Here is a 15,239-nt window from a genome sequence, read left to right as displayed (position 1 = left end):
GTAGGAGAAACCAGCTATGCAGAGATCTTAATGCACAATCACTAGTTTTGTATTGCCTGTTGCACTTAAAATTCACGAATCGGCTGCACTAGGGAAAAAGAGTTCTGATGCACTAGGTCAGTGGTAGTTACAAAAATACAGTTGCTCTGCACCAGCTGTTAAATTCCTGCTTCTCGCAGTTAGCATAACTGCAAAATACTGCAGTGACTGCATCCTAGGAGATAACGCATCCTATGAGAGAATACATCTGGGCTTGAAAAAACTGAAGGGAAAGTCATTCTCTCATCTCCCCACCCTATTATTCCTTATGTTTTACACACCATTCTTTTTAAAACAGATTTGTGTAACACTGCACCATATTGACAATTTGCCCTTGTGGAAAGCAAGTTTTCAGAAAAAGACCCTGCAGCTTAAAATATTAATCTCTGGCATCTAATAGCAGCATCTTGAATATGAGAGCATAACTAACTGGTTTATAAGCCATGTTACACACCCTATTACATCATCACCACTTGACGCAGAGGTAATTAAAGTCCTGCCTGGCAGAAGGTGGGCCTTGTACTTCTACAGCGGTCCAACTCCCCCTGAAAGCGTTACGCAAGAGTATAGTAAGTACGGAACCACATAACAAAACAGATTCTGATCTCTCCTGTGAAGACATAAACCAGCTACAGTTGCAAACTACAAATAATTACTCTGAAGTACACAAGAAATACCTTATCTTGTTGCAATCACACTCTTCAGGTCGCTTCTTCTTCAGATGACCTCTCACCTCCCTCAGGTTTTTTATTTTATTTTGTAAAGTTTCAATCTAAAAAAAGCAAAGATGCAGGTTAAAAAAATACAGCAGGATTTAGTCTTATTCTAACCTTCTCAAACCCAGTCTATTGTCACCAAATGCTTCCTTGTCACCACCTCCCATGACTCCCACCACTTAGAGGCATTTTGAGATTATGTACCTTTCCAAAAGGAAACTACAGCAGGAGGGAACCTCGCGGGTTGTCTGCCCGCCTCGATTACCGAATGTGAAAGCAGAACGTGGCTCTGGGGGAACGGGAGGGCACAGAGCCTCAGGTAGACAACCACTCCTGGCTCCTTTGTGATTTTTCCTCTTGTGCTCTACAGCACATTTGCAAGGGCACAAAGGTTACTCAAAGGAAAATGAAGCCCTTAAATTTCAGCCTGTTATGAACCTGAGAAGGGGATGGGGAGGGAGCGCTCTGAAGTCTCCTCTTCAGAGCTTCTGATAAAAGAAAAGCAGCGAGGCTCCATCATTTTGCATGGCAGTCTTCAGCAACGTCTGGCCACATGGGACATGGATTAGCAGTTAATTGTGCCACCCACACCGTTTATTTTTAACTGCCTATTTTTTCCAGTAAATGAAACTCCTGCTTTTGTTCAGCCTAGCTCACACGCAGTGTGGCCCGTTTCCACTCAGGTGGCTATTACAGGCTTCTACCTTGGTTCTTTACACAGCAGAAAAACCCAAGTAATCCAGTGTGAGCAATAAAGTCACTGCAAAACTACCATTAGACATCAGTGACCATAAGTCCAGTGGAAGCGCATGGCTGCTAAAGCATAGACAGGACAGCGTTCAAGAAAAATACACAAAGAATCCAGCCCTGTGACCTTAAATCAGGAACACAACAGAACACAAGTGAGATCTCATTTTCTTTGGCACTCCAAACAGCCTACATTTTCTGAAGAAAAAAAAAAAGAACTGGAAGAAATTGTCCTTTTGTAAACCTAGCAGAGTTAATAAGTTTTTCAGTGTCCATCTGCCCTGCTACATGTCAATCTGTAACATAAAAGGAGGCCAACAAGTTCTTACATAGCACTCTGCTGTGAATTCACGTAATTTGGCACGATATTACAGGAGGTCCTTTCTTTATGCTTCTCTCTGGCATTTGTTCCACCATTATCTGATCCCTAGAACACCGTCTGTCATACACAACATGTGTGAAGGTCTTGAGCCTATATTCTTCAATATTAGTGACAAAAATAGCAACAAAAATATCAGATTGTTTTACGGGCAAATTTCATAGGGCAAATTATCTCCAGGTTCTTCATATGCAGAAGCCTAACGAAAAATAATCCAATTCCAAAGGGCAAGGGTTAAACACAAGCAAGGAAAAGAAATAATTCTAGAAGCACAGAAACTAATGAAGCTCACTTTTCCTTGGGCTTACGTTTGACAGCTGAAGGCCTCTTTTTGAGAGGTACACTAGGAAGCAGGGCTAATAAGATGTGAACAAGATGCAGATGAATTTTTTCCCAGGATGGGGACACTTCTAAGTCTCCCATTTACCTCATAAGGCTTATAACATTTCTCAGCTGTCCCTTCAGTTGCACTTCTCCACTCAGCATCTTGTCTTCACAAACTCTATTATATAATATTATATATAAATTTATATAATAATTTAAAATAACTTCGTTATCTCTGAAATATCTATTCAGAAATCAGCCAGCAAGTTCAAAAGGTTCCAGGGAGGGACAAAGACACCCAGAGGCGAACAGATACAAACACAGTCAGCATGATCCTATCAGTCCACAGAAAACCTTGCTAAAAACACACACTGAAAATGCATGACTGATAACATCACTGACCTCGTGGTCAATATGAAGTTTATGGTCCTTCCAAGCTTGCAGTGACCTGTACAGATCTGTGTCACACTGAACGGTATCATTCTCCAAGATATAGCACCTTGGCATGGAAAAGCAAACAATGTTTATTATAGTGGATACACACACAGAGCAATGCAAACAGCTGGTTTTAATAACACAACTCCAGGACAGATGAGAAGCCAGATTGGAAATGACATGCAGAATTCAAAAAACCAATGTTCATTCAAGAGAGTAAGAGTGTGCTATGAGCCAGGAAAGAAGTTTGGGTTTGAGTTGCCATGGAAATTTTTCAGCAGTAGAAAAATTCAAGGAGGCTACTCCTATCAAGCAGGACCTTTTGACTGCTTAATTTCTGTATGTAAATTGTGCTGCACAGAGTTCTTGCTCATTCCTTAGGCTGTCTACACACATCATCTCTACTAACGAGCAAGCACTGAAAGCATTACTCAGAAGCAGTTTCCCAATGCATAATTAAGTGATATTAGGGGTAGGGGCAAGGATAAAGTACTTTATAAGGTGTATTACTACACCATAAAGAAAAGGGGGAAAAAATAAAGAAATTTTGCAGTTTTCTACCAAACGGATAAAATTCTTCAAAGATATCTCCCTGACTTAAAAGGCAAAACACCTTCTGACAACTTAAAGTCCTTATGTTTCACCAACTCCTAAAGCAATCCAGGTTTTAAAATTCTTTCAAAAACAAACAAACAAAAATACTTGACAGATTTATCTGAGAAGTTCATTAGGGGTCAGCAAATACCATGGAGTCATTTTTGAATGCTTGTTGACATTAAAGCTGAGTATTTTCAATAATCTTCTATTTTCTTTAAACCACCTCATGCATGCTGTCTCACTGCCTTCTTTCCTTCAAGTGTTCCTCATGAACTATGCACAACCTTCCTGTCAGTTCCTTGTATGGATTTGGGATTCACCCAGTAAGGCAGCAAACATCAATTTAACTTGTTCCAAAAGAAAAGCACAAATAGCGATTTATGGGTCTTGAACATTCATGAGAGCTGGGGTAAGAGGGCACAATTCTCTGATGTCAACCTACCTGCGTTTCCTCATATTAGCAAGTCTCTAACCCCATTAAACAGAAGTCAAATGGAAACCACAGATTTCAACAGCAGCTAACTGGCTCATGCATGTTTACATGAGCTAGTCATTAAACAATTTAATGTACATAATCAATAATGATTGGCGGATTTCCTGATAAATCACGAGCGGAAATGGTGACTCAACTAATTAAATACAGTCGAAGATACCTCATGTGTTCCTAGACTTGCACACTGAGGCAAAGATTTTTAGCTACTAGAGTGCCCAGACACAAACACAAACACAGTTCGTCACGCCGCTCTGTCAATATGTCCCACTTCCCAATGCTCCTGGTCCATCTAACTTCATTCATAATATAGGTTTTCCTTTCCTAGCACTGGCTACAGAAAGCTCCGAGCGCTGCTCACTCCCTTAGGACCGATTTGGCATTTGAAATACAAAGCACCAACGATATGAAACTAGGTCATACTCCAGTTAGTGCCTTTGGTCTTCAGCTAGGCCAGGTTACCCACCGCACACTGAGACTTCCATGGGTAGAGCCCTTCCTGGTTTCAGATAGGGTACACACAACTGTTGCAAACACTTCTGCTTGACCTCACTGGAAACACCCACTGATCAGTGACTACCGTCTCCAAAGTGTAGAAGAATAAAAATATGGCTGTAGTTCTTCAGTAGCTTCATGTCCCTCTGTACATGACAAAATTAGAACCGAAAGCTGTTGGACAGATGAGAGTATGAACTGTAGTGAAGCTAGACCAGGTATCCAAAAGGGACACAATATGCTTATTGCAAGTTAACACACCCACACGCCACTTAAGCGGCAAAAGCTTTTGGAAATACACCACGTGCACTCACCTGTGAGTCACTTTTATTAGGTTAGGGGCTGTATACTCTGCAATGCCACCGGTGCCACTGTATTCCCCCGTGTCTTTATCTTCGTCCTCACGAAGAATGGCCCTCTGCACTTTGTGCCGCTTGGTGATGTTTCTTGGTAAGACAGGTTGGAAGCCATCCTCTAAACCCAAGTTATAAACGGCTCCATCCAGCTCAAAAGATACAGAACGGATAGAGCGATTCCGGACATAGCTAGGTTTGTATTCTGCATGGAAAAGGAAGTGAAAGGATTAAGGGGGGGTGAGAAACAGCACGTTACAATTTGGTCCTCTTTGTGGTTCTTGGGAGAAAAAAACCAGCCCATACTGTGACATTTAGAATTAACCGGATGACAAATGATGTTTGTTGCAGCTGTCCTCAGAGCTGCTGCTTCACTTCCTTTTGCATGGCTAGATGGATACCTTAAGGCATGAGAGAGAGGGCAGATGTGATGCAAATGCGCAGGGATGGCAGAGGGGAAAGAAAACATACTTGTCCAATATCACTTTGAGAGCAAACAGCTCGTTTGAAGAGACTCTGCTCTTCCCGCCAAGAGTCACTAGATGGCAGTTAAGACCTTAAAAACTAACTGTAACAGGTCAAGACGGCAAGGTCTCAGGTTATCCTTACGGACAGATTCTCTACAGTTTTCTATTGTCTATCGCACAATGCTCCGGTGCTAGGACTCCTGCAACACTTCCCTGAAGTTGTCACCAGTGTTCAACCTTAGTCTTTGCTTACTCCTATGCTCTTTCTTCATGGTAAGATGCTTGATTTTTTCAGAAGGGATTAATGTCTGAATCTTTACCTTCATCCACATCTTTTCTTTGCAATTATTTTTCTGATGTGCAGCCCAGTCAGTGAGTTTCTACACGAAGCACCACCCTCCAGTGCTATGCACTCCCTCCAACTTTGCTTCTGCATTTGCAGCCCAAAGGCAAAATGAAAAATCTGCTATGAATTGTCACTACACAGTATGAAATCCTCATTGATCTTTTCACCACTACTGCTTTCCAAAGTTCTCTGTCCTGGCCCAAATCCCCAAAGCTCTTCTTCTCTTTGGTCTCGAATGGCACAAATATATCCTAGTTATGGAGTCTAAATCTGTATCTAAACTTCCCACCAGTATGATGGGGTCCATCTCTGACCATATTTCCTTCTCACTGCCAACGACTGCTGAGAGTCGCTCATTACACTAAGCATAACCATCTCATTCCTTAGAAAAAAATACAACCTAAGTACCACACCCTCTCTTCTCCTCCCTGCCCAGTGCCTGAGTCTTTGCTCAATATATGTGGTTTGGAGTCATCTAAGACAACACTGGAAACAATCGAGTCCCTTGGCTCCTCCAGTCACCTCTCCTTTACACAGAGCTGAAACACACAGCACATCTCACAAGAATGAAAATTCTTTACGCAATCTGATACGGGGAAAACTCAACCAATGTGCCAAATGAGAAGACGAAGCCTTCTTGCAATCCCAAGCTCCACAGAGAAGCCAGACTTCTCTATGGGATAATCTCCATAGCAAAACAAGCAGGGGGGAAAAAAAAGTAATGGGAGGGAGAATAACCAAAATTGACAAAAGAAATATTCATGTCAATTGGCATGCTTTGGCATTAACGCAGAGTCACTTTTTTCAAGAAGCCTTACATTAATTCAAAATGGATCACAAAGTCTCAAGAGCCATTTTGCAGACTGTGGGAAGAGAAATAAATATCTCCTGCCACCTGAAACTGGTCCAAGCACTATACTCTTGTCAGCGCCACATGCAGAAAGTAGAATACCAGCTGGATTGTCTGGCTTTGCACATTTTCCACCTGTGGTTCAAAGTTTACTGCTGATACTAGGCCAGGTGAGTCACTGCTGAAGGGGGAAAAAAAACACCCCAAAAGACCAACCCTATTTCAGGCACTCATTCAGGAAATGTTTGACTAAATGAGAAGGAAACTCCCATCTTTTCAGAAGTAGGAAGAAGTTCCAAAAAGCTACACCCTAACAATTACATTCAGAGTATAAACTCCAATTTCATTAATTGCTCCCTCATTTCATCTTGTTAAGCTCAGCCAACTAACAATTTACCTCCCTTCCAAGTCTAATATGCCAATCCAAGCATGTTGGACCTCAGCAGATAGCTGCAGGGAACTGTCGTCTACACAAGTCCCTGAAGAATTAGAAGCCAGGAGGAACTCCTCCCTTGCAGCCAAACTAACCCAGCCCTACAACAAACAAATTGGTCTGGAGTGAGACAGCTTGTAAAGGACTTGTATCGCTTTATTGCAACGCACTATCCACAGTGCTGACTCAGCGCCATGATTAATACCAAACTCAGTTATTTTCAGAGGAGGCGGTTAAAATATTTAATAAGATCAATATTCATCTGTGCTGTGCTCTCCCTTCAGCAAAGTGCATTGCAGGCATAAATACCAATGTCTAATTACTCATCAGTAACTAGTAGCCGATCCTCCCCCAGGCTTAAGTTTTACTCTCCAATTCATTTACCTCTCTACACAACCCACGAAGTAGATCTAGGGCTGTTAAGTATTTGGCCCAACACACCTATATATATTCCCTCTTTCAAGTTATTAAAGTTTGGTTTTGGTAAGCTCTATGAGTCCCGATGCCTCTCTTCCTCTGGTCTTACAGAAGCTGGCTGTCTTACGGGTGGTACTGCTGAGAAGTTGCATCCTCAGAATTGAGCCTGGAAATGGAGTTTGGAGAATTTAAGCATTATGTTTCAGTGCCCCACTGATCCAGCTGTGTCTTCTTGGACCACCTGACAAACATGCTTGTCTTTGTTGGAGCCTGAGAGGAAGTACTCTGTTCTGGTCCAGATTTCCCCAGACAGTCTAGAGACGCAAACACACCTGATTTTTTACAACTGTTTTTTGGTAGCAGGTTCCAACACTGTCTAGTGAAAGCACAAACTGCAGTATCCAAAATTATTATGCAACTGAATAAAGCAAGGCAATGTTGTATTATAAGACTATAAACTTCATATCCGACATAAACATGCCCAGCCTTTGGGGCCTCCTCACATCCTCATCACTCAAGCCTTATTACTTATTTTGCAGATGCCAAATTCGTGATTTAACACTGAGATCATTTGGACATGATAGTCCTCTCAGGGATAACTGAGGAGATTGTAACCAACTATAACTACTGTAAGACAATTTCTCCAAAGCAGGGGCATGACTGCTCAGTGGGAACACTGCAGAAGACAGAGAACTCTTGGGCTTCCCTGTTGACACTCAACATAAGCATTTTGGATCTGACGTATTTTCCAGCGTCACAATAACAATAGAACAAGACAGTATGCAAGGATTCTGCTTCTACACGTGCCACGAGGAAAATATCCACCACTAGCCTCATGAACTCCTGCTTAGCATTTCCCAGTAGTATCTATATATCCCAGAATTTTGTAGAGAAGAAGCATTTTCTTCTACAACACCAAAGTAAAATTGGGCACTTTGAAGTAAAATTTTTGAAAGTATCTCAAGTGTCCAGAAATCCAGATAAAGGTTTAGAGTGTTTTTTCTTGGGTATTAGGTACTTAGGGATTTCTAGAAATCTTATTTGAATCTGTGTCCTTAGATATTTCAAAGAGGAAAAAAACAACCCCAAAAACTTTCTTACATCCAGTTTCTCCCAACTGCCATTGAAAATTATCCTTCAAATGCATTATCCTTAAAGTAGCTAATGTTCAGGTGTGGGGTTCTGTTTTTTTGGGGTTTTTTTTAATAACAAAGAAGGTCATTTTGCTCCAGCACTGAGACTACCTCAAAACAAATGACATGAAAATTAGAACAAAAATGCATTAGCCCCTTTGTAAACACTTCTGTTTGTTGTTTACAAATCTGTGTGGCCTATCATCATTTCTCTACATGCAGCTTAATAATTCCTTTAATCACATGCACTTATTCATCACAGGAGGAGGAGATAAAATCCACAGCAAGAAAAACATAATAGACCACAACACAGCCAAAGATTTTAAGAGCTGTTACTTTAAACTTTCTTCCTACTGCAAAGCTTTATTTCATCTTTCTTGTAAAAATAAAAACATACTAAGGAAAATAAAGAGGACACAGAAGTGGAAACATTCTTGACACCCAAACACAGATATACCAAATATTAATGTTTAAGCATTTCTAGCATATCAAAGATTTGTAGGCAAGTTGTGTATTTGTACATGGCCCAAATGGCATGTGCACAACATGACTCTATTTTGCAACGGAATTTACTCAATTTAGAAAACATTGCTACCTGCTAAATGCACTGGTGCACCTGACAATGGGTCTAGACCATGCCTACACTAGAAAGTAATTATTTTATCAAACCATTTGGTGCTCCAGCCCCTCTACCAGCAATTTAGCCTGGTCTTTTAGAGCACATGTTCTCACTACACATGACTGATTTTAATCTTTCTAAAGACCAATCCTCATAACCCCCATCAGAGTTTACAACACACTTGATGTACCCCAGAAACAGGACATCCAGTTTAGTTTTCTGCAAATGACTGTAGATTAGAATCCATCAAAATTGCTCTGCAAATCCATCTCTATTGTGCATGATAGGAGGGAGTGATCAGGGTGTTTCCTTCAAAACTACACTATTGCTGTGAACTAAAGCATTAATGAGGATGCGACCCTAGTCCAGCTGGAAACTTCTATCTTCTCCTTAGCTAGTGTTCAATCTGATGAATAGCATTTACTAGCATTCAAGTAGGGCTGCAGTACGATCCCGCGCACTCATCAAATTCTAAGTAGCAGACCCCACAGATGCCCGCAAAACTACGCAACCTGCAACAGACTGCACTTTAACCCAAGTCGCATGAAACAGGTCATAAAAATCCAAATACACATCATCAGTATTCAGGTCACCCTCTTACCACTCACAAGCCAGTGAGCCAGCTTTCTAGGTAAGCTGTTTAGAAAAATCTTGGTATGTTACCTTGACTTGTACTGCTTTGTGCTCATTTGCGTTCAGTGTGTGATTTATTAGATAAGTACATGTAAAAGAACAGCCAACACGAAATCAAAGAGTGTATGTCAATAGGTCCAAGCTAACCCCTTCCACTGTATGGCACACCCTGGATGCAGGCAGAGGGAAAACCAAAGCCTCTGTGGAGTCAATTCTTTTACTCAAGACACAAGCAATGGGAACATGATTGTCAAGATCTAATTTTATGCTGCTGAAGTTTATGCAAGTGAGCTGAAGGCTGTAGTATAAACTCTGCCTCTTCTGAGCAGAACATGGGGAAAAAACACCATTCTGATCCCTCTGCTAGGGGGAGCAACCTTCCCTTTCTTCACCTCAACCTCCTTCATACATAAACTAAAGGCAATTATACACTTAACCACCTCCTCTGGATGTTGTGAGAATTAGTTAATGTTTAGGAAGCATGACACAGATGAAAAGTACTTAAGTAAGTGTTAAGTATTATCAGATAGCATTATGTTGCCCTCACTTAAATTGTTTTCCTCTTCCTAGTTAAGTGTCTTCGATCTACTCCTGTTATTTGACTCCCCATGCCTGAACTGTCTTCTGTGTGACTTCATAAAAAAAAAAAGTTAATTGAACTGCAAGTTCTAGTGTTATTTAAAGATTATCTGCTGTGCCACATATTTAAACAGCAAGTATAGTTGAGTAATTTCATCCTGGAACTAATAATTTTTTTCAACTAAAAATTAGCTTAGTAGGTACTAATCAGCTTGCAAGGCAAATATAAGGGGAGAAAATCAATTTAAACTCTCTGTTTGAAGCTTGTGCCAGGTCATTATACAGAAAGACTAATCTGCTAAATAATTAAGGCTCTGTATTTGTGGAGTGAGACGAAAGAAACGTTACAAGTGAATAATAATTCTGTACTGCCGTTTGCCTCTTTAATCTATAATTAGACTATGTAGTTCAAATATAGATGTTAGTCTGACTGAGGTTTAATGCAGAGCCAGTGGAATGGGCTTTCTAAAAAAGCACCTGATCTGTGCCAAGGAAACCAGAAACAGTCAACCCCTTTGGATGTGATCTCTGGTTAAAAGTCAGCCTTGTCTCTGCTGACTGAGCACAAGGAAAGGATGCTAGAAACAAGCAGCTTCTGTAACAAAGCACATGCATCCTTATTAAAAATAAATTACTGCAGTAACTGCTCCAAGCATTGCAGTATCTACTGAAAATTGGAGTATTCACTGCAAAACACTGTTCATGTTTCCTAGCCTATGTAAAGATGTGCTACTTGCCACTTCAGCATGTGTCCTGCATTTCCCAGTTTTGAAAGACATAAATAGAGGACCCTAATTTGGATCAAAACATTCCTCTTCCGACAGACAGAGCTATTTTCAAATCTGATTGTCCAATATGAGGCACACTGTTTCATAGTTAGATACACAGTAAATATGCTGATAGAATTCAATGCCCATGAAAATCAGGACAATTATGTCTGTTATGAACAAACTCATAGCAGTTTTCTAAGGCGGGGACAGAAGATACGGTGTGTTCACTTACTTTTCTTGGAGAAGAGTTTCTTTCTCCGTCCAACGTGGCTCAGCTTGTATTCATTCTCTTCACAATTGCAGTCTTCACTATTCCTGTTGTAATATTTGGGCAGAATATTGGAGGTGCCTTTGCTGTTGCCTGCAGCTGCCAAGTTCGCCATTCCCTTGCACTTGTGTAGCTTGAGCTTTCCACTGGCATCTTCCACACACTGCCATTTCTGGAAGAAAAATTTCGTCATTAAACCTCTGTTCCAGCTGTGCTTGGTCTAATGGCCAGCTCCAGCAATCTATCAGAGGTTCCTTGTTATAGTAAGCTGGGGCTCATCTATCACCTACTACCAAAACAGAGTTTTAGTAATCTTCCATTTTCAGACAAAACAGGAACTCTTTGGAACACTCTTGCATTTGTTTCCGATTTTGTTTCTTGGAGACAGAACAATGGGAATTTCTTAACAAAATCAATACAGCTAAAAACACGGAGGTCACAAGTGACAACTTCCAGAAGTGTAACTGTGGCGTACACCAAGGACGTCCAAGCCTTATCCACAGGTTTGAAAAGAACCCTATCAGCAAGTGTGTTTGTCAGGCTGGCAGCAATCTATGCTACTATTATGCCATTAAAACAGCACCAAACTCCGTGTCTGTGTATCATCTCGGCCCCATCCCATGCTCTACAAGGGAAAACACTTTTCGGCGGAGTCTCCTTCTCTTTCCTGGTTCAAATGCCTGATGGTGGGATGATTTTATCCAAGTTGTGGATTCCTTTACTGTAAAGATCTGGTCTAAGCTGGTTATCTAGCCTCCCTCGTTCCACAGTCAAAGAAGACGAACAGCCACTTCCAGGGAATAACTCACTTCACCCTCAGGTGGCCATCTAAAAGAGATGAAAAAAAGGATTGCCCTGCAGAAGTATCTATTTCTCTCCACTGACCTTTAAAAGGACAGGTATGACTGGATCAGCTATGGAACTCTGTAGTTAGATGTAGTTAGAGTTTATCTCTTTCTGGAGTGCTGTTCTGGAGTGTATCTTAATAGCTTTTCCCATTCAACACCCTTGGACTTGGCTAGCAATGGTAAGCTGCACTGGATGCCTGTGAAGTGAGAATCCCCTTCCTCTTCCATCAAAGAAGAGAAAAACTCACCTCTAATCTCCAATTCGTTCTCTTACTCAAAACCTGAAGTAACTTGCTTATAGCTCCCTTTAAGCTGCTGTCAGAGCTGTGCCAAGGGCAAGAGAGTTTTGCCACCTTCAGTCTGGCACAAAAGTTTCACCCACTTCCCAATACATCACAAAATGATTTAACCTACTCCTTTATTTACCAACACGCTACTAGCTACAGAGCTAGGCTTTGAGATACATCAAAAAACCTCACAGCAGCAGTTGTTACTGCTTTAAATAGGGACTCTCAGAAACACTTCAGCTTTTTGCTGAGTCTTGAGAGGTGTTCTCTTTTTCCCCTATTACAAAATCCTAAGTCTGTGCCTCCAGGACTCACTGGAATATTGAGAATTTTCCAAATAAAAGAACAGAAGGAAAAACAGCAACAGTTCCCAAGTGAGATGAGATTTTACAGCAGCCTGCAGCTCTACGGGGGAGATTCAGTCACTTCAACTCCCACAGAGAGGTGCGCCCAGGCTAGGACAACAAAGCCTACAACTTCCATTGAAATTCACTCCATTATTTGCTTGACAGCAAAGTAAGAAAACAGTATCACTGTGCTTTTATAATACAGAATTTAACAGGAGACAGAAGTGAACTGGCCAGTTACAGCGGATTTATCTATGTCCGCGGGAGATCCTCTCATTTAAAATGATCAGAGTTTTATGGTGTGTCCACTTATTATTTTCTCAGACAATTGGATGCTAGGTCTCCTGAGCTATAATTACTTCTTAGGTGCAGATATTGTGTCCAACCTCCTATATGATCCAAGCCTTTCACCGATGCAGATAAACCTGGCCTAACTTTCAGCACAAGGAATTATAAGAAATCATTGAGAGATACTGACAATAAGCCATTAGAATCAGACATCTTTGCGTGACTCATCTGTGAAGAACACATTTACCTGGCTGGGGTGTAGAACAAAAATAACCTTTGAAAAATAAATTGCTGAGTCTTTTTAAAATTATTCTTTATAAATGCCTAACTGTGATTGATGCACAGACTGAGGTTTGACGTAAGTTATTTTACTAGAATAAGCAATGCTTTCTTTCATAATGAAAAAAAGATGTAAAAATGTTTGTTGCTGTTTCCCATTTCAATTAATCTGAATCTTATTTTTGAAAACATACGAACAAACTTCATTTTCTGCTCAGTAACGCTGTATGCTGTAGGTGTCTGATACATGAAAAATGAAGATTCAACAGAGGGCAAATTAAATGCCATGATGAGAACTACTGTAAATAAGTGCTCTGATGTGTGGCCCAAAAATATTTTTTCTCTAATTCTTTCATCTCCTGTCAAGAAAGTGATGCTCATTTTCCCCCTCCAGGTGAACTGGAAAAAATCCTTTAATTTCTGGTGCTGTTTAAATCTTTCCAAGGCAGCTGTATGAAAACATCTTACAGGCTTTGCTGGAAGAGCACACTGTATGCATTAACAGGCCCACTGCGGAATGACTGCAGTGCAGAACTACATAAATGACTTTAGAAGCAAACATTGAATACGGGGGGAGAAAAGTCTCAAGATTTCACTTTTTTCCCCAAACAGATATGGGCATGTGTGTGAAAGCATCTGGGGCTCAACAACTTAGCCTTGGTTTGCTTGTAAGTACAAACACAAATTCTCTAGGTCAATATCACAGCTACACCAGTTGCAGTCATTTCCACAGGATGCTTTGAAACTTAGGGAAAAAGGGCAGTAATTGCAATGGAACTGTGAAAACCTCTGCTTGACAGTCAAGGAGCTTTAAACATTGTGAATTTTGGCATTTTAAATTGGTTTCTAGTGCACAGCATACCATCATGCAGAAACCTGCGTCAAACCCTGCAAGCAAGTACAATATGTTATAAGAGATAATCACTTAAACAATTAAATTCCTGTATGAAGAACATCAGAGTGCCCCAGAGATACTTTGGCTCACAGGTACAAATGATAACCATCCAGCAGCAAAACATAATTACATATAAATAGTGGATTTACTCAACCAATCAAGAAAACAAAGTGCCCTTAGTTCACCACTTGCCCCTAACTTTTCAGGTCTTTTCTTCATTAGACCAAAAGGTGTGTTCCTAAATTCGATAGCTTGTAGTATCTCATAAGAACTATGTCCTGAAAGAGAAGGCAACGGAACACAAACTAAAAGTCATTGGAAAACCCAAACTCCCCCACAATCTTCATCCCAGCTCGTATCAAAACTCCAAAGGAAGAAACTGTCTTTCCTCCTGCAAAGCCTTGCAGAACAGCTACTCAAAGCCATCAAATAAATGGCTTTTACAATATGTCCTGAAGTCCATCAAGCTCACATTGTGCAAAACTTTCCAGACACTTCATTCAACCATTAAAGCTGTTCCAGCTGGAGACTTCCCACCACCTTCGGGCAGGCCAAGTTAGCTGCTGCGCTCGCGCTTTCTGCCACCTGCTGTGCTGGGCTTGTTCGAACGCCTCTACTCCATCCTCTACCCTACGGCCCACTGCACGACACAGCTACTCAGTTATCTGTGCGCAAAGCAGAAGAGTCCGGGCTCCGTTTAATGGAGAAATTAGCGCTACTGAACAGAAATCCTGTTCAAAGGTACACTGCAAAGGCAAAAAAAAGATAGTTTGTAACATATTCTCCGCTCCAGGTATTATGTATCAACAAGAGTAAATCAGGACTTCAATGTCTATGAAAGGTGAATCTTAACAGCAGCAGTTGGAGACTGAACAGATGCCCTGTTTCCCTCCAGTAACACTATTCACCTTGAACATGCAAATAACCCCTTAGTAGAAAAAGACGTGTTGTATTTTTCTGTGTGTCAAAACCCCATTACTTCCTTCACAGCCCCCGTCACCATGAAGTGGCTTTTGCATTATTGTGCATCAACATCTTCTTACTGCTACAGCAATCACAGATGTTAATTCAACGTCATTACTTGAGGCCCCAATCAGAAATAGCCATGACCTTCACTGTAGGATTTTTTCCTACAATTCACTCATTTTCCTCAGTGAATATCTCTCAACTGACATTGTTTTCTTTGGGGGAAAAGGGCTGATCAT

The 15,239-nt window shown here is 40.9% G+C and overlaps 1 protein-coding gene across 2 annotated transcripts in view; it reads right to left on the bottom strand.

Annotated features, from left to right (window-relative positions):
* Positions 1-15,239, bottom strand: part of SULF2 (sulfatase 2) — a gene marked incomplete at its 3' end in the record, with an annotated part of 64,016 nt that overhangs the window by 6,319 nt on the left and 42,458 nt on the right. For both annotated transcript variants that reach the window (XM_082007211.1, XM_082007212.1), the window contains exons 10-13: positions 11,055-11,262; positions 4,537-4,780; positions 2,608-2,704; positions 717-811 (exon numbers count right to left, since the gene is read on the bottom strand). In XM_082007211.1, coding sequence (XP_081863337.1) covers positions 717-811; positions 2,608-2,704; positions 4,537-4,780; positions 11,055-11,262 — 644 coding nt within the window. The remainder of the gene's footprint in view (positions 1-716; positions 812-2,607; positions 2,705-4,536; positions 4,781-11,054; positions 11,263-15,239) is intronic.

This window comes from Phaethon aethereus, assembly GCF_964289735.1.
Source record: "Phaethon aethereus genome assembly, chromosome: 16".
In the NCBI taxonomy this organism is placed as follows: domain Eukaryota; kingdom Metazoa; phylum Chordata; class Aves; order Phaethontiformes; family Phaethontidae; genus Phaethon; species Phaethon aethereus.
The sequence above is the reverse complement of the archived record's forward strand: the minus strand, read 5'-3'. Positions and strand labels throughout refer to the sequence as shown.